The sequence below is a fragment of the Petromyzon marinus genome, chromosome 6 (assembly GCF_048934315.1).
Source record: "Petromyzon marinus isolate PM22_M1 ecotype Great Lakes invasive population chromosome 6, UKy_Petmar_22M1.pri1.0, whole genome shotgun sequence".
Lineage (NCBI taxonomy): Eukaryota > Metazoa > Chordata > Hyperoartia > Petromyzontiformes > Petromyzontidae > Petromyzon > Petromyzon marinus.
Window position 1 is genome coordinate 5,330,816 of NC_133672.1, and position 25,172 is coordinate 5,355,987.

The window sequence follows — 25,172 nt, forward strand, 5'->3', positions numbered from 1 at the left end:
CCGTCACCTCGGGAACCTCCTCCATCACGAGCCCGTCGTCTGCCAGCAGTGCTGATCCTCCTCCGATTAGCATGGTCGGCTGCATATGGTGCGAAAGAAGTTCATTGTGCATGCACAGTTGCCACGCCAACAAACCGTCATCTCCTGATACCTCGGGTCGACAATCCATGGTATCTTTAATCACCACGTCAATGGACCTTGATCGTCAGGTCCACAAACCGTTGCTTCCAGGACCCCACCGCCTCTTGTTCTGGAAGTGCACAACTTTGATCTGGAAGATCCATAGGCTGACGGGACGAATTTTTGTAAAAAAATACATTTAAGTGGAGAAATGCACTTTCTGTCTGTCGGTGATCTATTCGGTACGCACTTCATGTGCGTTCGTTGTGCATCGTAAGAGCGTCTCGCTCGGGGCCCTGACAGCTCGTCTTCGCGACGTTCGTGTTGCTGGTGACCGCAGGGAGAACTTGCAGGTGCAGGGCTTGATGTGGTGGTGCCGCGTGTTCGTGCTCAACGCTCTGCTCTTCCTCCTGCTCTTCTTCCTCACCACGCCCGCCATCATCGTCAACACCATGGACAAGTTCAACGTCACCAAGCCCATCGAGAGCCTGAACGTGAGGCCCGGTTCATTCCCGCCCCCCACCAGCCCCACGCGCGCCTCTCCTCCTCCTCCCTCCGTTTGATTTATTCACGGAATTTTTTGTCCCCCCCAAAGCTTACCCTGGCTATGCAGTAAAAAGCGGATATAACAGAGATGTAGTCTTTGGGTCTTTCGGTAAAGTCGCGTAGATAGGTTCAGGACGGCCGCTTGTGTTGCGATCGAAATGTCGTAGTTTTTTTTGTTATTTTGTTGTTATTTTTTTTTGAACCTATCTACGTGACTTTACCGAAAGACCCAAAGAATATGAATTCCTTGCAGTCACGAAAGCTTTAAGTCAAGATTTAACAGAGATATCTCTGAGATCCCTTCAAGCGACATCTGGGTCTCACAGAGTAGGTTTTTTTTTATTATTATGACTGTTCCGACTGTTTACCTAGGAGAGCCTCACAGTGTGAAGCCTCATCTGAGTCTCGCGAATCTTTTTTTCATGAGGGTCCTGCCACTTTTTTTGTGGTAGGGGAGCGTTGATTATTTTGTTGTAAACCCCAATCGAGTTATGGGATACTTCCCACGCGCCTTGCTACAGAGAGAGGTTAATGTCCGTCGCACGCCAGTACAATTGATAATTCTCAGCGCTGGAATTTAGCCGATTGAATCTAAAAATCAGGTTTAATGTGATGGGGGTTGTTTTGTGCAGCGGCCATTGGTGACCAGGCTGGGACCATCGACTCGCTAGACTTAAAGAACACGTGGTTTTATTCGCTGGCGGCCGTCTGCTATTAGAACCCAGGTGCTCGGCAGTGGCCAGCTCTGACCTCGAAGACAAAGATTTCTTGTATTGTAGACATATACTCTGCATTGTAGGCATGGAGCAATTCACTGCGCCCTAGCGCTCCAACGAATTGTCGCGATTCGTGGTCACATTGATTTAAGAACCGACTTTTATTTTTGTTGTATTCGTTGCGCCATCCAGTGGCTAGTAACGATTCCTGGTCGCGACATGTGGCCAGAAGCTGCGGTCACGGTCGGTCAAGGATACGCGTCGAACAGTGGCAGCCTACGGAGGGCTTCCACAACGGAGATGGAGCGATGAAATTGGTCCGTGTGCGGGCGAGCATTTGACAAGAGATCATTGCATCGCAAGATCATGAGAGATGGCGACGGCTGATAATGTGCATGTGTTTACATAAGAGGTGCCGCAGTGGCGAGATGTTAACTCCCTCACCTCGTACGCAAGAGGTCGTGGGTTCAATCCCGACCCTGACGCCTGTATATTTGGAGTTTGCATGTCTCTCTTCCCGTGCTCGCGTAGAACATATATATTTTAAATAAATGGCATATACGGTGTCTATACGGATGCATGTTGAACTTCTTTCATACCGTACGTCACCCGACGTGCTAATCGGAGGTGTTGCGCGGTCCACAGAGCCCAATCGTCACCCAGTTCCTGCCCACGCTGCTGCTCTGGGCCTTCTCCGCCGTGCTGCCCTTCCTCGTCTACTACTCCGTCTTCCTCGAGTCGCACTGGACCCGGTGCGTTGCCCTAAGCCCCCCATCCCTCTGCTGCTCCTAATGTCCCGAAACTTCCTCCGCTCCACGTCCGCTTTTCTTTCCCTGGACGTGTGACTAAGCGTCGATTTAAAAGCGATTGCCGTGCTCACCGAGTCGCAACCCACACACGCGCTCGTCCGTTGTCAACGCGCGCGTATCGGGATCGGTTCGAGTGAAGCCTGCAGCCGCCAGTAAAGGCGCCGTAGTCTCCGCAATGACGAATTGTTCTGGAGCAGAAGCTTGGCCCACAAATCGTGGCGTTTCATGGAAATACCGACGTGGGTAAATCTGTGCGATTGGGGATCCATCGCGGCTCTGTTGTGTGCGGAGTAATTGAAGGAAACTTTCATAGGCTCAACTGTTTTACCTGCGTCACTTTATTTTGTTCGCAATTTTGTATTTGCATGTACTGTATAATAATACATTTTATTCGTGCCATACAAAACTAGACATGCCACAGCACTTTATATATCTATATATAAAAAAACGACTGTAAAGGTACAATTCATGTTATTTACCAAAAAAGATAGTTAAAATTAACCGGGGATGAAAATAATATTTAAAACTATAGTGCTGAAAACCTCTACCTGGACCGATCCATCACGTATATGACGTGCTGTTGTGTGTCCCTTCCACCTCCTTAACGTACGCAGTATTTTGCTCACGCGCCATAACCAACTGTACGCAAACTTAAGCAAGCCTTCATGTGGACATTCAGGAAATATTGGTTTGCCTCTGCGATCGGTCAGACAATGTATGATTGTAAAATTGTGCTCGTGAATTGGCTAATAAACACCTTCAATATATAGAAGCGAACCGCAGTGAGGCGGTGAGTTACAAGTCGAAACTATTCCTTCAAATTATCTTCAAAATAATTTCCCGCTGAAACACGAACTGAATCTTCGCGAGCCCGGCCCGTGGCTTTCGCGTTCGGGCTGTTTTTGGTTTGGCTCGCCCGAGCCTCGCGCGGCTGCTCCGTCTCACCTCGGGCACGTTTCTCTGTGTCCGCGTTTCAGCTCGACCGAGAATCGCACCACGATGCACAAGTGCTACTTCTACCTGATCTTCATGGTTCTCATCCTGCCCTCGCTCGGGCTCACCAGGTCGGTGGGCCGCACTAAGGTTGACAGCGTTGGTGCGTTCGCTCCGTGCGCGAGGTGGGGGGGCCACGATGAGCCTCATCCAGACTCTTGGCCAAAAGCACGAAACGTTTGCAGACTTACGTGATAGAAAGTTTGGCAAGCTTGAGTCGAAGTCTGCACCTTTGGCGGTGGAGGCATGCGTGCCGTCCCTCCCCTACTCTTCCGACGGCGTCATCACGTGGGACGTCACCTTGTGACCGCCAGGCGTCATCTCGCAGTGAAACGTAACTTCGTAATCGCGCGAGGACAAACGACCTTTGTCATCAAGGCCTAGCGATGGCGAAAACGGTGGTCAATCAGTAACTTCAACAGCCCTGATTTTCTGGCGTGCGACTTGCTGTACACACATTACAACGTTTCTGGAGCCATAACCAAACAGGGCTGTTTATCAGCCATGGTCCATTCATCGGGCAATTTTTAGCCACACAGCAAGTTGAGCCCAACACGACCCATGCGACTTAATGGAACGAACTCTGACGCCACCCCCGACCGCACTTGCCGCCGCGATTTGTCCCCACAGAGCAAGGGAACTTTCGTTCGTTTCACTTTGTCAAATTATGGGGCCTTTTTTTTTTCCCCGATGCGCTTCTCGACAGTCGCACAGAGTGTTTGGCGTGGGCCCTGGAGAGAGGAATTAAAATTGCCCCCTCCCCTCCTGTTCAATTCCCCCCCCGCCCCGCTAGTCACGGTAGCCGAGAGCCTCAGGCCCCGCCCAGTCTGTGGCCCCACCCCCCCCCCCGGTGCAGTTGTGCCACCTTCGCACACTCGATAGCTACCGACCGCTGCTTCTGAGCCGCGCAAGAGCAGCGGGGAGGGGGCAATGCCGATGTGAGCCGGGGCCAACAACAAACCGGTCCTGTGGTCTCCTGTCAAAGAACGTGATGAAGCGTGCAACTCATTTTGAATGCATAGCAGAATCATAATCATTGTTTTCTTAAAAAGTGTACGTGCGTCACCCGCACACAGTTAGTCTAAGATGTTATGGTGTGCGTGCAGGGCAGGCATGCAAGTGTGGTGTCGTGGTGGGGGTTAGTGGTAATTGCACTGCGTTTTAAACCCAGGAAACACGAGTTCAATACCCGATCACGGCTAACGTTGAGTGGCGAGAGGTATCTGAACTTGTCCTGGGCCTCCCCTTGATATACTCAGCGATAATTGAGCACAGTACCTGATTCAGTTTGTAAACATCGGCAGTGGGGAGACAAAAGCAGCTGAACAAGATCACACGCAAGTTCAGTGGTGACGGTTACCGCCACTGAGTGTGCGAATGGAGGCTGTTTGTTTTACTTACGTGCGTACTTATGTCTTTGTGGTGTGTATGTGCCCACTCTGACGTGTGTAATCACAGCCTCAACGTGTTCTTTCGCTGGCTGTTCGACAAGGATTTCCTGGAACAGGGCTCGGTCCGTTTCGAGTGAGTACACGAGCGTTTAATCTGAATCCTCGCCGGCAAGGTGCACGCCGTCCTTCCCCCACACCTCCGATTAGCACGGTTGGCTACGTACGGCGCGAAAGAAGTTCAATACAGAGTGCTTCAAAAAAATGTGAACACTTTGGAGAATTTGCAACGATGCCACAAGAAATGTGCTGCCTCTGGGCTCTGGAGACCACCTGGAGACGATTCCAGGCCATGCGTTGACAACGCTGGCGAACAAGTGGGAGACTCTTTGACTTTTTGCAGCTATTAACATTACATTTGTTATCATGTTACAGTGTATTATCCGTTCTTTTTTTCCATTCAAAACGTAGTACCCTGTATACAGACACAGAGACACAAAGTTTGTTGTCCTTCCCCCGCACCTCCGATTAGCAGGGTTGGCTATGTACGGTGCCAAAGAAGTTCAACGTACGTTACACACTTGCATAAAGAAAACCACTCATCAGCGCCTCCAGTCTAGCAAAAGCGTTGCACTGGGGCACTTGGCAATCGCCAACCAGCAATATCTGCCGCATCGTTTGACGTTGTTGTTGTTGCTTGTGTTGTTGTCGGCCTATAACTTCCCACTGCTGGGCAAAAGGCATCCACCATTTTCGCCCATTCCATTCTCTCCCCAACGGCTCTCGTCCAGCAGTGGCCTCTGAACTTATGCGACGTCGTCGCACCGCTTGCCGTCTCTTCCGCTGTCTCTCCGCTGCTTCCTCTGGCCTCCGCTCGGTTTCCACTCTGTAGGGAAACACATTGTCCAACTTTCGTCGCCGGCTCTCAAGTCCGTCATATTCCCCCTCTTCACCTGATTTGTGTTCCCGGTGGGCGAATGTGACCGCTGCGCCCCCTAGTGGGAGACTGGGGTAGCAACTTCCAATCAAATCACAGACCTGAGCCACGCGTCTACCGAGGTCGTGTGCTTTGTCAACCACTAACATTGTTAATGAAGCCCACGTTAAGAATAAACTCTGTTGCCATTTGGCTAGACAGAGCTCCGCTACTCTGCCATTGCCGCACCAAGGTGCCACTGGCGAATGCACTAAACGGGTTGCTCTTAGTAAGTGCGTTATTAGTGGTTACCCAAAGATTTGTCCAAAATCGTGGTGCTGTCCATGGTCGTGTTCTCTCATCTCACCCGCTTGTGATGTCTGTCTCTCTGTCTCCCTGTCTGTCTCTCCCTGCCTGTCCACGTCTTTCGTCCCGTCGCCTGCCACTCGGGGCGATGGCTGCCGTTCCCTCCACGACCCCCGCACTGCCGCCCGCTCCAGGTGCGTCTTCCTGCCGGACAACGGCGCCTTCTTCGTGAATTACGTCATCACGTCGGCGTTCATTGGCACGGCCATGGAGCTGCTGCGGGTGCCGGGGCTCCTCCTGTACGCGCTGAGGCTCTGCTGGGCCCGATCGAAGGCCGAGCGCAAGAACGTCAAGCAGGTGCTGACCCACAATTACCCGCGACACGACCGCCCACTGAGCTACGTAGCTCCTTCTCACAAGCGCCCCGACCAAATGACGGCTTAACAAAGTGGCATTACCACGTGGGCAACTTTAGCGGCCAAATACTCGCGTGATGTTGATTCTAAACGTGGAGGGAAAAACCGGAGGACCCGGAGAAAAATCCATGCAACCCACGAGGAGGGAGACATGCAAACCCCAAATCTACAGGTGTACGGGTCTGGATTGAACCCACGAGACTTCCTGCATACCAGGCGAGGGAGTTAACATCTCGCCACCGTGACGCCCCATGGGGTCGCAACAGCTGCCTGTCGCCCGAGCAGCTGCTGCAACTGCCACAGCAGCATCGCATTGCCCATACGTCAATGCCATAGCTGCCGTACGTCACTCACACAACCGCCACGGTCGTCCACAGAACTGCCACACCTGCTACACGTCGCCTACGCAATTGCGATAACCACTTCGCCCAACTGTCAGAACCGTCACACGTCACCCACAAAACAACAACCACCTTCACACCACCACCACCGCCACCATATATGGCGGTGACATAACCTCGTGGTTGCACTGTCGAATCGAGTGACCGCTCAGGTCAGCACTGCGGTGTATTCAGAATCCCGTGGCGTCGCTCGCAAGAGTAGGTCACCGTGTGCCGACATCGTGGTCCAAATTTGAAAATGTACCCGCGAATCATTTCTAATTATACGTAGCAATCATCGCGTCCTACGGCAAAAACACTGACAGGGCCCTCCCGAAAAAGAGTCATGAGGCTTTCCTGGGTAAACAAGCACAATAAAAATGTCACCAACACCACCACCCTAACCATATGGCGATAAATATGGGAAACACGTGGTTGTTATTATTATGGCAATCTGACTGCCATGCCTCTCTCACCCGCTTGACCGCACCCTTTCCGACGGCGCAGGAGCAAGCGTACGAGTTCCAGTTCGGGCAGGCGTACGCCTGGATGATGTCCGTGCTCACCGTCGTCATGACCTACAGCATCACGTGTCCCATCATCCTCCTCTTCGGTCAGTGACACCCACCACACAACCCCACCCCCCCCACCAAAAAAAATACTCTCTCCGTCCACTCCCTATCTGCCTTGTAAATCTCTTACCTCATTCAAGACAATTAATTGAACCCCTCCTTTCTTCCAGGTCTCCACTGTCGGCATGCCTCCTCCCCCGCCTCCCCCCCCCCCCCGATTAGGAGCGTAAAGATCCAGTGTTTTATCACAATTTTGATTGCTTCGGTCACTGGAAAGATTACTTGAACCAATTGCATCCGACGTGCACGATTTGAGATGAGTCGATTCTTACAGGCGCGACGATTTTAGATCCGCACACGCCGCGTGCTCGGTAAGCGCTCGCTGACAGCAGCCACTGACGGGCTCCGTGCTCTGCAGGCCTCATCTACATCCTGCTCAAGCACATGGTGGATCGCTATAACATCTACTACGCCTACATGCCGGCCAAGCTCAACCGGCAGATCCACTCGGCCGCCGTGAACCAGGTGGTGGCGGCGCCCATCCTCTGCATCTGCTGGCTCCTCTTCTACTCGGTGCTGCGTCTCGGTGCGTGCCGCACCCCAGCCTCTCTCCCGCCGCCGCTCACCACCGCCGCCGCTCACCACCGCCGCCGCTCAGCACCGCCGCCACTCACCACCGCCACCACTCACCACCGCCGCCACTCACCTCCGCCAGCACTCACCTCCGCCGCCACTCACCTCCGCCGCCACTCACCACCGCCGCCACTCACCTCCGCCGCCACTCACCTCCGCCACCACTCACCACCGTGGCCACTCACCTCCGCCGCCACTCACCTCCGCCGCCGCTCACCACCGCCACCGCTCAGCACCGCCGCCGCTCAGCACCGCCGCCGCTCAGCACCGCCACCACTCACCACCGCCGCCACTCACCACCGCCACCACTCACCACCGCCGCCACTCACCACCGCCGCCACTCACCACCGCACGCCACTCACCTCCGCCGCCACTCACCACCGTGGCCACTCACCTCCGCCGCCACTCACCACCGCCGCCACTCACCTCCGCCACCACTCACCACCGCCGCCACTCACAACCGTGACCACTCACCACCGCCGCCACTCACCTCCGCCGCCACTCACCTCCGCCGCCACTCACCTCCGCCGCCACTCACCACCGTGGCCACTCACCACTGCCACCACTCACCAATGCTGCCACTCGCCTCCTCCGCCACCACCGATGCGAAAACAAAATAATGCAATAATTGTGTTGCGTGTTGAGCTGTGTCCAATTGTGTGTGTGTGTGGAGCAGGAATGTCGTGGTTCTCAAATCCATCTCGTAACTAAGTTTGATTCCGGGCCATGGCTAACATCAGTGAATATCTGAACCGATCATGAGGTCTCATAGGTGGACTCAGCCGTAAATGAGTACCTGATGTGTTGTGTAAACATCGGCACTGGGGAGGCAAGGTCGGCCAGGTGTGGCACTGGCCACACCACCCCCCTCATGCGCCGTGCTGGCCTTCACCGGTTCTCTCATAACACTTGCCCCAACAGTCTGTGTAGGCTACATGGGGGGGGTGTACCATTGTCTTTGTCTCCTCTTGTGCGCGTCGTCAACACGGCAGGGCCCAGAAGCCACATCACCATCTTCACGTTCGTCGTGCTGCTCCTGACGGTCACCATCTGCATTGGACGATCCTTCTTCGGCTACTTCAAGTACTGCAGCATCCACATCAACCAGGTGAGCATCAGCACTGGCACCGGCACCAACACTGGCACCTGCACCAACACTAGCACCTGTACCTGCACCAACACTGGCACCTGCACCAACACTGGCACCTGTACCTGCACCAACACTGGCACCTACACCAACACTGGCACCTACACCAACACTGGCACCTGTACCTGCACTGGCACCTGTACCTGCACCAACACTGGCACCTAAACCAACACTGGCACCTACACCAACACTGGCACCTGTACCTGCACCAACACTGGCACCTACACCAACACTGGCACCTACACCAACACTGGCACCTGTACCTGCACCAACACTGGCACCTGCATCAACACTGGCACCATCACCAACACTGGCACCTACACCAACACTGGCACCTACACCAACACTGGTACCTACACCAACACTGGCACCTGTACCTGCACCAACACTGGCACCTGCATCAACACTGGCACCATCACCAACACTGGCACCATCACCAACACTGGCACCTACACCAACACTGGCACCTACACCAACACTGGCACCTGTACCTGCACCAACACTGGCACCTGCATCAACACTGGCACCATCACCAACACTGGCACCTACACCAACACTGGCACCTACACCAACACTGGTACCTACACCAACACTGGCACCTACACCAACACTGGCACCTACACAAACACTGGCACCTACACCAACACTGGCACCTACACCAACACTGGCACCTGCATCAACACTGACACCTGCACCAACACTGGCACCTACACCAACACTGGCACATGCATCAGAAATTCACCTCACGTTTTGATTTCTGTGGGTTTTCGCAGAGCGCCTCCCGACAGCCTGCCGAGGACTCGATCTCGAACGACGGCGTTGCCTACGCGCCCTCCTCACCGGTACGCGCCCAACGCTTTCACTCCCCTAACACTCTCCCTCCCACCCACCTCCCCAAACCAATCACCTTCCGCTCTCCCTTCCGTTCCCCTTCTACCCCCCTTCCACTTCCTCTCCACTCTCTTTACGCTCTCCCTCCACGCTCGCCCTGCCCCATTCTTGTCAGTGGTGCCGGAGGCTCCCGGGTTTTTGTTTAAACTAAACTTTTTTTTTCACCAGGTAAGGCTCACTGAGCTATATAACTCTTTTATCAGAATTGACCTGGCCACAAATGATACACCAATGAATTGGCTTATCACGTGGGAATTTATAATAGCCAAATACTCTAAACACATGTTTCTTAATGTGGAGGGAAAAACCGGAAGCCCCGGAGGAAAATCCATGCGACCACAGAGAGAGAGACACGCCAACTCTTATTATACAGCAGGCGATCAGGGTCGGGATCGAACCCACGACCTCCTGTATACCAGGTGAGACAGTTCACATCTCCCCACTGTGAGAAGGCCACAATATCCATCTTGAAAGTGGAAAAGAAGCATCTAAACTTTTTTGCACATTTGTTGTATTCTTCAAATGTTGCAATATATCCATCGTTAAACACTACAACCAGCGTTGTTTCTGGTTTGCAACATGGTTGTATGTTGCTACTTATCCATTTAACTCAATCACGGCTGACGCCTTCATCGTTAACAGTGTAGGCTGGAAGGCCTGACCCCCATGCCCTCTCCTCTCACCTGGGATGCCTAGCCCCAGTGAACCCGGGAGGGAATCTAGGTCAGGAGAGGCTGCCTAGATAAAGTAAGGTACAAGATAAAGGTGCATTGCTGCAATTTCTTACTCACGCCACTGCTGGCAGAAAGGCCTTCACTTCAGGGAACGCTTGAGAGATCCTGTCGAGCGTATTCTGGCTTCCTCTTTCACGACGGCCGGATACCTTGTAAGAAGAGATGGGAATCCCCATACTTAACCCCACCATGCACATATCAATTGTGGTGTACCCATTTACTCTACCGAATGCATTTTAAGAAACTTGCCCATTGTTTTAATTGCCGTGCTGGGAGATTGAACCGGCGAACCCAGTGTGCAGACCGCCACACACTGCGGTGGCATATGCCTTGTTGCATTTAGACGCAAGGCAAATTCAAGCTAACGTCGCAGACGTTTCTTTGCGCGGCATGCCCTGGCGCAGACCTACCAGGCGGCCATGTTGTTGGAGGTGATCAACGGCGACAGAGCGGAGGAGGAGGACGAGGAGGAGCTCGGGGAGACGCCGGGCCCCACGGGGCCATCCTATGGGGCCACGGATACCGACACTCCGCTCGAGGCCGCCATCCAGCCGCGCGTCTCCGGCGTCTGGCTCCTGCAGGAAGATAACGCCGTCGTGGACGGCGCCGGCGATCGGCAGTAGCGAAATTGGGCCTTCGCTGGGCCGCTGGCGGGTCAGGATTAGGGATTAGGGTTGCCACCTGTCCACTCAGGACCTCCTCTTCTGAGGCAGCTGTCCTCCCGTGACATTAAAAGTCCAGGTTTTTGTCAGTTCCATAATAATGATCATGCACCACTCAAGAGACCACATTTACATGTGGTTTTGCCGTCTTCCTGCAGTGTGAGATGTGTCTTCTTGCCATGATACGCTCCGGCTGTTTGTGCCTCAGAGGTAGCAACCAGAATCAGTCTGCAACGACTCAACACCTCCGCGATTAGGGATGGCTCATCACGATTCCAGGATCACGATTCGACAAGCGATTGTGTTTTTGTTTACGAATGTGGTGCATGTGTGGAATCTGTCGCGTATACACAATTGCCACGAACTATTCGCAGGGCGCACGTGAATTGGACGCGATCGTCGCGCGTCGCGACTCGACGCATGTGTCGTGAGCGTGAGAGAATCTGTGTTCGTCGAGGAATCCGTGAATCGATGGCTCATCGCATCCCTCCCTCAAGGCCATGATGCGCGAGGGCAATTTTCGTGCAATCGTCACCGATTATAAATTGGCGCGCTATCTTTCGTTGTAAATCATGCCAACGATGCAGTTGCCATAATCTGGACTGGTTAGATGGCTGCTGCCCCCAGTGGACAATTGAGCATGGGCAACTTCCAATGAGACCACAAACAGAGGTCACTTGACCACCGCAGGTTGTCTGACAATTTCCATCAACGATTGTGCTCCAAAATTGCCCCGGTGCATCATGGACATGACGACGTTTTAGCCGAGTCCAATGGCGCGCACATGTGATCCAGTGACTTCCCGGTAGGATTGGTGGATCACTGTCTTCGAGAGGCAGGGTTTTTGGTTCAGCCGAATAGCAAAGTTTGTGCATTATCTCCTTGCATATTCTGTGGGGTTTCTCTGGTCTCTGGTTTTCTCCCACAAAAGAAATTGATGGAAGGAGAAGTTGGCCAACCATGTGAAAAGCAGGAGCCTCATGAGTCTTGGATCTCAATAATGCTTTCCTGGATAAACACATTTTATACATATTTAAAGCAGATGTATTTATTACTTTGGGGTTTCTTTTTTGCACTATATATAGCCAAACTTTGCATGCAACGATATGTTATGTAAAGAGAACAAGGGGGAATAAACGTTGTTTTTGCACAAGGCTCAGACTGTGACGAGGTGATGTACATAGGCAGCAAACAACAGTTTCAGCCGCCTAATAATGAAAAGCCGTCGTGAAAGAAATCCGCGGAAGCCATATAAAGTATTTCCACCAAAACGTATTATTTTTTTGTAAGAACGTTCAAGCGAAAATCCCCCGATATTTAAACTCATTTAAGCTCGGCAGCAACGGGGGGGCAGGGGGGGTTGTTGGGGGGGGGTATACTTTTAGTAACTAAACGTGCGGCGGCTTCTGTGGATTTCTATTGCCCAATGAAACTTTTGGAGACACTGAAAAATAACGAACTTGTGTTTTATTTTACTTTTTAAAGGCTGCTGCTGCTGCCCTTCTTAATTTCCCTCGTACGAGGGTTGAGGAACAACTCGGCCCTCGTGGGAAGCCACGCACATTTCTGGGAGGTTCAATCGGGACGCACGGTGAACCTGGGAAGCCTGTCGTCCTCCCGTTCGCCCCGGCCGCTTTCACATCGCCATGCCCCCGTTAAATCACTGGTCCCATCCACTCGGTGAGCAGCCTCCTTGCTCTACCTGTCGTTGGCACCGCCCACCGTTTTAAGCCCCACCCACTATTATTAAGCCCCGCCCACTATTATTACGCCCCACCCACGACTAGGGTAGCCCCCCGCCCCCCAAACCTTTGCCCATGCATCGTGGGTCGAGGGTGAGGCCAGATCGTTTTAAAGCAGGGGTGGTGGAAGGTTCGGGGTGGCTTTAACGCGAGACCACTTGCAAGACGCTGCCACTGCAGCTCGTGCCTCCGCGCCCTCCGCATTTTGCCACAGCGAGGCCATGCCCCCCACCCACCCCCCTGCGAGTTGCCACCGGCGGCGATGCTTGGGCAGCTGTAGGGCGGTCAATGCCGCGCTTGCCCAAGGCACGAGGTTGGGTTGGAGCCGCGATAGCCGTTCGCTCTACGGGTTATCGGTTTGGTTACTCGACTCGTCGCATAACATGACATTTGTTGGGGGCCGGAAATATCGTTACGTCTGTTTTTTTTTTACGTGTGCCGCTGGATGGGAGGTAATGGGCGTGGGTTATGATGTAATTGGGGTGTGGCTTATAGGGGGCGCCACCCCGCCCCCCCCCCCCCGCATTTTTTATTGGCCCGAGTAATTGACGTAAAAAATTGTCGATTATCATTTTTTATGTTCATTAATTGATTTACTCGAATAATCGTGCTGGCTCTGGACGGGTTACATTGGGTTTGCATAGTGCCCGAGTCGATGTGACCCAGTGTGGTCTCATCGCCTGGCTGCTGAACCACGGTAAGTCCGTGGTTATTATTTGTAGTTATTGCTGTGGATTTTTCGTGGGGTGACCGGACGATGCTTTGTCCAAGACCACTTTTTAAAGGGAGGCAGCTAGTTCAGTGGCTAGGGGGGTGGGGGGCAGTGCGCAAGTTCTCAAAATGTAGCTTTGGCGGCAGCACACCTCTGCCTGGGCAGATGTTTGCGCTGCGTTGCCGCGTGTGACTTGGCAGCGTCTCAGCCCGAGCCTTGTTGGCGGAGACACGAGCCCGGCCGGATTAACTTGACTCGAGCATCGGAGCCATTGAATACGGACAGCAGTTGCACTCGCCTGCGTGTGTGTATGTCCCGTGTGTAGGTCTACTCGGCCTTAATTGAGTAACTGGCGCGGTGTGTAAGCATCAGCACCGGGGGGGGGGGGGAGACAAAGGCAGCCTGGCATGGTCCTTGCCCGCCAACAGCACTCGCCCTCAACAATCTGTACGACCATAGGAGAGGGGATCTTTGTGTGTGGAGCGGTGGCGCAGTGGTTAGCGCATTCCTCTATGAACCAGGGGAAGCTGCGTTTTACTGCCTTGGAGACCCAGGGCCGGTTGGGGATATCGCGTGTCCCTGGCGTTAGCCGAACCGGTCCCTGGGCCTTTCCCGGGTTGACCCGGCGTTAAATGGAATGCCTGCCATGGTAGTGGATCTGGCTGCTCGACTCCCATCGCATGACTCGTCGGCTCTTGATAGGTGCTCGTTTCACATTTACTTGCCAAGTCTAGATAGGTAGGGAACTGTTTTATTATTATATTCACGTGCGCGAAAGTGATCAGGACATGAGCCAGTGGACAAATATTTGACTGTTTGAGATATCTCCCCGGAAAACGATACAAGCTCAGTTTTTTCTGCGCGCCTTTGTGCCGAACGAACACTGATCAATACGTTCATTGCGTGGGTGTAAGGTACACGGGTAAGGCACGCATTCACGCACACGCATGTACGTATGTATGTATGCATGTCAACGCGTGAATTGCAACAACCTGGGTGACCTGGGCGGCGCTCAACGTCACCCTGGTCGTTCTTGGACTTTGTTGAGCCGGGGTTTTCCACACTACACTGGAGGAAGGTTTTGACCCCCCCAATAGAGACCATGGTGTCTGCTTGTTTAAATGCCCTTTATCCACGGAGGGAGTCCGTAGTAGGGATTCTGGATGCGCTGTTATGCAATGGGAGTGTCCCAAGGGAAGCCTGCGGAACAATTGTATTCCCGAAAGAAAATAAAAACTGGACCACTTTATATGGGGAAACTAAGGCAATAACCCTATGCTGGATGTTAATGTATACACAAATGGCCGTTGCATGAATGCGTTAACCTAGAGACGGGGCGGTGTACGCTCGAAAGCGTGAATACGTGAGCTCAGTCCGTCTGTATCTGTAGTGGGGGGGAGGGGCGCATGATGACTCTCGTAAACAGCCGATATATAGACGACGCAACTGCAGTATAAAGTCGCCTTGCTATTAAGGACTTAGCCAGTCTGAGACCGTACACATTGATCAAAGGTTTTCCCTTACACCCTCCCCAACAGAAGCCGCTGTGTCGTGGGCCCTGGGGGTCTGTGTGGCCTACGGAGGGGCCCCCGTATCACTTCGTGCGCACGTGGCGTGGGTGTGCCACCGTTGGTTGTTATGATGGTGATAATGTCCATTGAAATACTTCTGAGGACAAATGCGTGTTGGAAAGCGTTACAGAGTCCTTTCATGTCCATGATCTTGTTGAATGAAGTTGCAGGTGACGATAAACTATCTGGTAAGGAATATGATACCAGCAGATTTTGGCAAAATGTTTTCACCAGAACGCCTTTGCGTGTGTGCTTGTGCGTATTTGTACGTGTGTGAACATCGCTACTAGGGAGACAAAGGCGGCCGGGCGTGGTGCAGGTCACCCACCCTCTTGTGTGACGTGCCGGCCTTCATAGGTGCTCGCTAACAGCACTTGCCCCAACAGTCTGTCAAGGCTATACGGGGGATCTTTGTCTTATCTGTGTGTTTATGTCTTCGTGCATATATGTCTTTGGTTTGGTGGGAGTGCGTTGATGTGTGTGCGTGTCTGTGAGCAAACGTATTGTATTGTTGTGGACCTGTGTGTCAATGTCTCGGCGTGTCTGTGTTTTTTGCGCATCTCTGTGAATATTCGCGTCTGTCTCTCTACATCTGTCCGTATTTGTGTGTACAACTGTACGTGATGTGTTTTTGTGCCCGTGTGTCCACGTTTCTGTGAACGTGTGTGTGTCTGAGTGTGTGTGGGGAGCGCTAGTGTAGCGGTTAGCGCGCTGCGCTACAAACCCCGTGACCCGAGTTCGATTCCCGCTCACGGCCAACACCGGTGACGATTATCTGACCCGGTTCATGGGCCCTCCCCTAGGTCGACTCAGCCTCAAATGAGGACCTGGTGCGGTGTGTAGTAAGCATCGCCACTGGAGAGACAAAGGCGGTCGGGCGTGGTTCTGGCCACCCAACCCCCTCGTGTGCCGTTCCGGCCTTCATAGGTGCTCGCGTACAGCACTTGCCTCGACAGTCTGTTAAGGTATACAGGTGATTTGTGTGTATCTCTGCGTGGCGAATACGAACGATGGTCGTGATCATACGTGACAGCATGAAAGAGCGGTCTGCTTTTTACCACTCAGGCTGCCTTTCCTTTTCTCAAACTGAAAACAGCCCTGCAATAGAACAGAGTGGAGTTTGTGGAGGGGGGGGGAACATTGTAAATGACAGAACAGACACTCAGATGGGACGCATGTGCACAAGTGAGCGGAATACAGTCTGGATGACTGATATTACGGCGTTATTTATGTATGCAACCCAGTATATGGGCTTATGCAAGTGCACGCACATCTTGTATGTACACGTGCGGAAAGTATAGAGATGTCTATCCACGCCATATACTCAAAACTGAACCCCGGCTGAATGTACTCCGGAGCAGGGGGTGCCAACGCGCTGGGCTGAGTAACCGTCTGGGGTCAAACAGCCACGTGATGATACAGTCGTCGTGCACGGACAATGGCAGCCAATAAACGATGATGTGTTCTCCACAGTGATTGTGGTGGGGGTTTTATTTTTGTCATCGATACCGTATGGATGCACCAATGTCAGTGGTTCCTTAACCTGTGGTGCACGCATCCCCTGGGGGGGGGGGGTGCGAGGTGCCCTTTCTGGGGGTGCGAGACATGGCCAGATGTTTTGTTTTTTTCAGTAATTAATCGAAAAGACAAATGAAGCACGGGCACGTAAGTAAAACTACTTTTTCTTCTTTGGTTCTTTCGGTAAAGTCACGTAGAATGATAATAAAATAATAAATTGATAAAATAAAATAACACAATAATATTCTCACGACGTTTCGGCCACAACACAAGCGGCCTTCATCAGGTGAAGGGGGCGAGACTGTCTGGAGGACAGCGCTGGAGTGAAAGCGCCACGTTCAGATCGCGACCTTTAAGCTGCGTGAGAAGAAACAAAGCGCCTTGACAAAGGAATTAAAGGTCCGCGGTCTGAGCGTGGTTGTGTTTCGCTAAATTCTCCTGTTTGATTTGTACTAGGTGCCTCGGTGAATGTATATGCTCTGACTTTAACATAGCTATTTCTGTGACCAGTTACAAGCTAATCACTCAGCTATTTCAATGCTAAATTCTATGCTAATTCCTTTGTCAAGGGGTGCCTCTGCGGATGTGTATACTTTAACTTAGCTATTTCAATGAGCCATTCCAATGCTAAATTATATGCTAATTCCTTTGTCAAGGCGCTTTGTTTCTTCTCTCGTGATCTGAGCGTGGCTTTTTTCACTCCAGCGCTGTCCTCCAGACAGTCTCGTCCCTTCACCTGATGAAAGCCGCTTGTGTTGTGGCCGAAACGTCGTGATTTTTGTTATTTTATTTTTTACCTACGTGACTTTACCCAATAGAACCAAAGAGTATGAACGTATAATAATGATCACAATTGTGCAGTTGGTAATAATAGCAACACCAAGCAGGGTTTTGTCAGATAAACCGCCTTGGGGTCTTTGAGACCGGGTAGCTGAGGACGCCCAATATATTTGGCCCGCAGGTGAGATAAGCACTAATCGCTGCGACAACCTCTCTGAATCCGCAACCTCATCTCACTGCGAAACAACGCCGCACGTGCAACGCGTCCACGTGCCATCGTCGACATTCAATCGTCGGGCAATACGACACACGAGCAAGCGTAGGTTTCCCCACAACTAAAGCCGCATTTGGTTAACTACGATACTGGCATTGAAGGTATCCCATGATACAACTGCTCACCCAGAGATATAAACGCTCCGATACGTGGCATTGACTTTGTACTGTGCATCTTTTGGCGTTCTGTGGTCTGACACTGGTGGTGAGACTCGGCCATACAGAAGGATGTCTCTGGTGTGGGGCAATCAATTTAAAAGACTGCCATATATTATCAGAGCATGTTTTGATTGAAAGCTTTCGTGACTGCAGGGATTTTATATTCTTGGTTCTTTCGGTAAAGTCACGTAGAAGGGAAACAATAAAATGATACTTTTTTTACCGAAAGAACCAAGAATATAGAGCATGTTTTGTTTGCATGTTCACCACAAGTACGTGTGGTTAATGCAGACGCGATTCCTTGCACAAGGTATCGATTTGGTGTTCGGACATCTTAGCACCTGTTTTATTGCCAGAAATGGTAACACCTATTCTCATTATTCATAGTTTGATACTGGCAAAAAAAAGGTCCCATGACACAGGCCTAAACCTGCGCATGGGACACTGAAAAGTCGTTTACCGGTCTGTTGTTTTCCTACGTAAACTAATAATACTGCTGGAAAAAAAATTTTGTCCCACGAGGCCAAGAAGAAGCCGACGAGACTAAAATGTTACTTTATCTTTCATGGCAGAGAACGGAATCTTTGTCAGTTTAACATTGCAACTGACACTCGGGCGGTTTTTGGTCGTCGCACATGTCTATTTGTGATGCCACATATGAATGCCTCCTCTTGGTGATGACGACGATGTTAATAACATTTACCGTATTTTCTACCTTTTCAAACATATTGAGAATACTTTCCCGTGTTTATTTTTTTTGTTTTGCCAATGAGCCCTACGTTTTATGCTTTTTTGTTAATAAAAAAACCTCGTGAATGCCGTTCGTTCCCACACGGTTGTTTGCTCCATTTCCCACAGAATAAAGGAAATTGACGTTTGTCCTCCGCTCCCCCTGCGTGAGTTTGGGTTGGGCTGTCCCCCATGCGCTCGGCTTCCACAGACTCCCATCAACATCACGCGGCCCCTTTGTCAATAATCAACCGCTGGGTTGAAGGCTTCCTCACGCCTTTGCCGGGCATGGCAGTTGGTGGGACTATAAGCAAAGCACAGGCTTCATATCTCCACAAATATATTTATAGAGAGGCTGCTATGAGAGTGGTAAGTTAGAGATTTCAAACATTGTCTTAAAATTCCAGGGGGCTTTGGCGTTTTTGAAAATCGGATTTTGCGTCATACAGAACCGAAATGTCACAGGCGCTCGAGTCTCGAGTATTGTACATTTGGTGTTACATTTGAATTCAGCACCTTTCAATATCCCAGAAATTCACACTTTTTAGGTCTAGGTTCAAAAGGAAAAAAAGTTCCACGTAGTTTTACCGAATATCTTGATTGAGCACTATTTAGAGAATATAGGGATTATTCTTCCCACTTTTAAGCAATCTCTGTTACTAACAAAATGTCAACGTCTTTGATCTTCTAAAACAGTCGCCATTGCCTTAGATCATGCATTGAAGGCATGTGTTCTGCGGAGAGCACGAGTTGATGAATGTGGCGGCAGGAACGGAGTTCATATTGCAGCGCAATAACCAATGGGCGCCATCTAGGCTTTATACATTCAAAGGTTAATGTTTTAAAGTGCGCTGTCGTCTTCAGCCAGCAGGGGGCTGCTGTTTGAAATTTGCTTTGTGTGAGATGCTGCCCGGACAGCTGTGACGAACGTCCACGTTAAAGGGTTATTTTTGGTTTCTGGCGGGAAAACATGGTCACTGTTTTCATTATCATCACCCATCATTATACCATGGCCACCACAATCAACATTGCACTTCAATTATTGGCAGCATCTCACACGAGCCACACCATCATCAATATTGTCATCACCAACATAATCTTACAAAATGCAGAAATGCTCAAAATTGAATTGGTCCAACATCCCAAACAGCACACTCCTCAGTGATCTCTTCATATATATCTCAAAACAACATTATTATGTAATGATGGTTGTGTGTCTGTAACTAGGGTCAACTAGGATTTGGGTTGAGGTTTGCAAACAGGAGTTTCCGGCTCTGGTATCTCCACATCAAAGATACTGTACTTGTGTGTAATCCCCAAATCTTCATCTGATACAAATGGGACACGGGTGGACCATAACTGGTATGCCAGATATGGAGTGACTGTAACCCTCATTCCAAGTTACATCGTGACCTTTTAATCTGTTAATGCAAATAAATGTATATATAAAATACACGCTCTGTGTCTGTGCTTGTACATGTCCTGGTGCAGTGAGCTAACATCACCACTGGAAGTACAGAGGCAACCGGGCACGATGCTCGACTCACCAAACCACACTCGTCTGCTGTGGAATGTTGCCAAATTTCGTGAAAACCCAAACCTATATTTACTTATTTTAGTCCAGTCATTGATGACCGGGTTGAGACCAACTAGGTATAATCCCTGGCGGCCGAAACCCCAAACTAAAACGCAGGATTCCTGTGGTAACAGCTAAAATCCAGTATCTTTGACAGGTCATTATTATCAACCTCCAAAGCCACCCACCAGGGTCACCTTTACAGGGCCGTGAGTCACGGCCCGTGACTCGCTCGCCCCTCCTTGGGAATGGAGCGACTTCGATCTGACAAACCTGTTCTGCCAACTTCATTCGGGGCAAACATTCTTACATTAGTGGGAGAAAATAATAATGACAGCACTCGAACTAAAAGATTAGCATATACGCTGCTATCGGATGCGTGTCCTTTGAAGTGACTCCAGCCTGAACAACTCGCCGTAGGGCAGCTGGGGAGCATGACGAAACGTGACAACAAAGAAGGAGCTTATTTGCCCTTTCATGCGAGTGTGACGTTTTGACTGGAGCCTAGGAGATTAAGTTAGGCACAGGGCCCATCGAGGCGAGGAGAGTGGAGGGATGGTGTGGACCGAACCCAGTCCCGGATTAAGTTGGTGCGGGGCTTGTAGCATATGTTATAAAGGGGCCATAAATAAATAAATAAAACACACACATTTTTAAACATACATTTTTAACTTGCACAGTAAATTGTATTTTTTAATTTGCTATACAGCCAGATAATATGACAAATCGCTAACCTTAAACACCCAGTCGTTCATAAAAGTTGAAGTCAGTATAGTACTATAGTAATAGAGCAAGTGCAGATTCGCTATACAGGAATTCATAGCTTTAATGCATTTAGCGCGGGGCCCTTGAAAGTGCGGGACCCGTGGCATGTGTAGCTACTTTTGCTCCTAGGATCATCCGGCACTGACTGAAGCCGACATACAGAGCTCAATTTCCAATCCCACTCCACCTCGCTCACATTCAGTGAGTCTTCAGTTCATACCGAATCATCACAATCTGCCAAGATACACAGTTTGGTGACATTTGTAGTATTTCGTTTTACGACTACTGCTAATAGTCGATTGTGTGCATTTTCGCAAGGTTACACTGCACTTTTAGTTCTAGAAACAAACAAGTAAATGCAACCATTTTCAAAGTATCCCCCCACTGCACGTACGCATTCATCCCATCCGTGTTGTAACACTTTGATGTCAGGTACACAACCATTCCAGGACAGCTTCACTACTTATTCTTCGTTCTTTCGGTAAAGTCACGTTGAAGGGAAACAATTAAATAAAAAATATATAAAACAATAAAATTCTCACGATGTTTCGACTGCAACACAAGCAGTCCATTCAAACGTGACTTTACCGAAAGAACCAAGAATATGAATAACTGCAGTCACGAAAGCTTTAAATCAAAAGCTTCACTACTTGTTTTAATTTACCAACTCACATTGTTTAAACTGTAAAAACTTGACCCCTCCCTGTACGCACGCATACTTTTTACCCCCCCCCCCCCACCTGCGTACGTACGCTTTAATTAGCTAATTAGAGAAAACAGCAATATAAGCATTCAAAAGCTATTTTTATGATCAACATTTTAAATCAGTAATTAAGTAGCAACACAAAAGCTAATTATCCAAAGGTAGATGAAGGGTGTTGTTGAGAGATCATCGGTCAACCACAATATTGTCTCACTTTCAATGTTATACAAACATTTACCAAGGCGCAAAGCTGTTGGTTTAAGGTCAATACTCAACCAATAGCAAACCTACGTTGAACATCCAGAATACTCACTTTAAACCGATATACAGTTTAGAGAAAGACCAGCAATATTTTCGTTCCACCAAAGACCTTTAAACATTTCGGCCTATTTATTTAACGTGAAAATATAGAACATCGAAGTTAAGACATAGAAAGGCAAACATCGACGTTCCGATGTTATCAGAGATAATGTAAAAAGACATTGACGTTAGTGATGCAGGTGTAATGACGACTTGACATGCTTGTCATGAGATGGCACTTTATTGAAGAGACGTTCACGTGACACCAGGCGGAGATCCCCACTGCAACAGCCCCGAGTCTCCAGCACATCTCCCTTTTATATACCAACACGAGGCCACGCCCCCCCTTCTCGATCATTCCCGTGGCCACGAGTGCATTCGCACTGCAGGCTGATTCCCCTGTCATTACCTCCCGTGGCCACTAGTGCATTCGCACTGCAGACTGACTCCCCTGTCATTACCTCCCGTGGCCTCTAGTCCACTCGCACTGCAGGCTGACCCCCCTGCCATTACCTCCCGTGGCCACTAGTCTACTCGCACCGTGTTTTTGCCCATCCCTACAGTCCACCTACGTTCAGCAGCGATCAGCCATTCTAGTAGAGGAGGTTAATCGAGAACAGTGGTTCTTAACCTGAGGTGCACGCACCTCCTTGGAGTGCGAGATGCCCTTTCTGGGGGTGCGAGACATGGACAGATTTTTGTTCGAAGGTAAATCATCGAAAACACAAATTAAGCACGGGCACATAGATACAACTACTTTGTTTCATCAAACCCTATGTATTGATTAACATGACACATTTTTTTTTGTTTACGATTGAGAACCCGACGGGTGCAAGGCTGCAGTAGAGGTTAAGAAGCAGTGATCTAGACCTAAGCGTGCAGAATGCGTATCGTGTATAAGCTTGTCCACCCCCGAAGAGGAAGTGTGGCCCGCATGCGTAAATAAGTTATCAATTGTTGTGTATTTGAATGAATAAACCAACGCTATATATTTTATCAACCTACGTTACCATTTTAAGAGTTTACACAACCACACCCTTTTGAGTGCCGACATGTCCCAAGCGTGGTTCGCTGCTCGTTACAGTGGTTCACGGTTTGACATCCAGCGGCCGCCCTGGTTATTACTGCCCGGTGTCTTAACCACAAAGATACATGCCGGCTGATTCACAGTGAACTTTAAAGAGCCCCTGACGTCATTGGCAATGAGTTAGGCCACTGTGTGTCGGCGTATTGGTCCAAATTCGAAAAAAAAAACTACCCGCAAATCACTTCATTTGATTGATGCATAGCAGTCATTGCCTCCGAATGCGTAAACTGAGCAGGGCCTTCCTGAAAAAGTAATAAGGCTCAGGCTTTCCTGGGTAAACACGTGTAATCATAATAACCATAACCTGTATCAACCCACTACCAGTAACAAAAACACCAGAAACGCGACCGATCTCGTCAGATCTCAAAATATCATTGTGATCGAGCCTGAATCGATGTTTTCATGGGCGACCATCACGCACACAACGGTGAGCAGCAGCCCTGCAGTGGGGCAGTTGAGCAAAATCGAATGTTGAATTGTACTTCTCTGCTCGATGTGTCTGTGCTCCCCACGTTTGCCAAGTATCCAGCATGGTAAACAGTTTGCTGAGCGCAGGCCCAAAGGTCCAAAGCGTTAAGCGGCCAGCAATAAACAGCACTCTCAAAGTTTTAATCGATAAGCGTTATAGATACGTGTGTTGAATTGAGTAAGGTTATACGTGCGAGGGAGGAAGCAAATAGAGAAGTGTTGTTACCTGCAGTTTGGTGAATGAGTGAGTGGTGAGTAAGTCGGTGAGTGGCTGAGTGAGTGGGTTAGTGGTGCGTGAGTAGGTCGGTGAGTGGTGAGTGAGGAGGGGAGTGAGTGAGTGGGTGAGTGACTGGGTGAGTGGTGAGTGAGTGTGTGAGGATTGTTGTGACATCTGCAGTGTGGTGGTTGAACACAGTGCGGATGAGATGAAACAGTCGGTGTCTGGTAAACGAAGTCCTCGACATGAGTGGAGAAGTAGAATCACAATAACAGTGATACGGAGGCAAGTGATCGATAGTGAGTGAGTAAGGGGCCGTCCATAAATGACGTCATGCACCTGGGGGGGGGGGTCAGACATTTGTGACGATGTGTGATGAGGGGGGGTTTGAGAAATGAGACGTCACATCAAAATGCGCAACTTTAAATAAATATAGACAACACGTTCTACTTAATGAAATATACTTTTTAATTAATGTTTTCTCCTACATCAGAGTGCAGCGCCACATTAAATACGCACTACAATGACATTAGTTTAAAGCGATTTGAAGCATGTTTTATATATATTTTGGGGGGGGGGGGGGCAGAGCTTTATGACGTCATATTTGAGGGGGGCGTCTGACTTTTTGTGACGCCATGTGACGCCATGTGACGATGGGGGGGGGGGGGGGGGTCAAAAATCGTTCAAAATCGCGTGACGTCATTTATGGACGGCCCCGAACTGGAGTGCCTCAGCGAGTGCCGGATCATCAATCACCCCGACTGTTTAGCGTAGAATTGTAAAATGTGAGTCGAGGGTTAACTCGACACTGTTCGCGGCCATGGCCGCGAATTGAGAGCTCGGGTTTCTGGGTTCATAATGGCACAGAGGTCGAATCGCAGCACCACCAACAACCCCGCCTCGACTCGGCTTTCGGAATTTACTTAAAACAAATGTTTATAACTTTCATCGCGATCCAATTTCACTGCGCTTCCGTCGGCCCAACTGCCAACTGGATTGAGCGAATTACAATTTTGTTCTGAGAAATGGGAACCCAGAACTTTCAATTTGCCGTTTACCGCAAACCTTCTGATTGAGAGTTGTGTTTCATTCGCCAGAGAATGCGCTGAAACCTGTTCGGTGGGATTCACGCCTCAGGGCTCCCACAGACGCCTACGCGTATGTCATTGTTTTACACAAGAATTAATAAATGCCCTTAACCCAGAACACCCAATGCTATATTACGGGAGAGTACAACTGCCTGTTATGTTTGTAAAATTCCACGTCGACTTGTTTTTTTTTTGCATTTGTCGGATGATGTTGGTGACGATGACGGTGAACCACGTGGCTGATGGAGTTGAAAG

At 50.1% G+C, this 25,172-nt stretch overlaps 1 protein-coding gene and 1 long non-coding RNA gene across 3 annotated transcripts in view; one reads left to right on the forward strand and one right to left on the reverse strand.

The window, feature by feature from the left end:
- Positions 1-18,865, forward strand: part of LOC116939775 (mechanosensitive cation channel TMEM63B-like) — a 53,390-nt gene extending 34,525 nt beyond the window's left edge. For both annotated transcript variants that reach the window (XM_076064614.1, XM_076064619.1), the window contains 10 exons: positions 461-614; positions 2,028-2,134; positions 3,169-3,255; positions 4,643-4,708; positions 5,989-6,151; positions 7,098-7,203; positions 7,581-7,748; positions 8,788-8,903; positions 9,716-9,784; positions 10,972-18,865. In XM_076064614.1, coding sequence (XP_075920729.1) covers positions 461-614; positions 2,028-2,134; positions 3,169-3,255; positions 4,643-4,708; positions 5,989-6,151; positions 7,098-7,203; positions 7,581-7,748; positions 8,788-8,903; positions 9,716-9,784; positions 10,972-11,190 — 1,255 coding nt within the window. In that variant the 3' untranslated portion in view covers positions 11,191-18,865. The remainder of the gene's footprint in view (positions 1-460; positions 615-2,027; positions 2,135-3,168; positions 3,256-4,642; positions 4,709-5,988; positions 6,152-7,097; positions 7,204-7,580; positions 7,749-8,787; positions 8,904-9,715; positions 9,785-10,971) is intronic.
- LOC116939806 (uncharacterized) lies at positions 2,512-8,829 on the reverse strand. Its single transcript, XR_004402468.2, has 3 exons — positions 8,746-8,829; positions 5,856-5,998; positions 2,512-5,458 (listed from the first exon to the last, which is right to left on the reverse strand). It is a non-coding gene; the product is annotated as an uncharacterized LOC116939806 (long non-coding RNA).
- Positions 18,866-25,172: the final 6,307 nt, after the last annotated feature.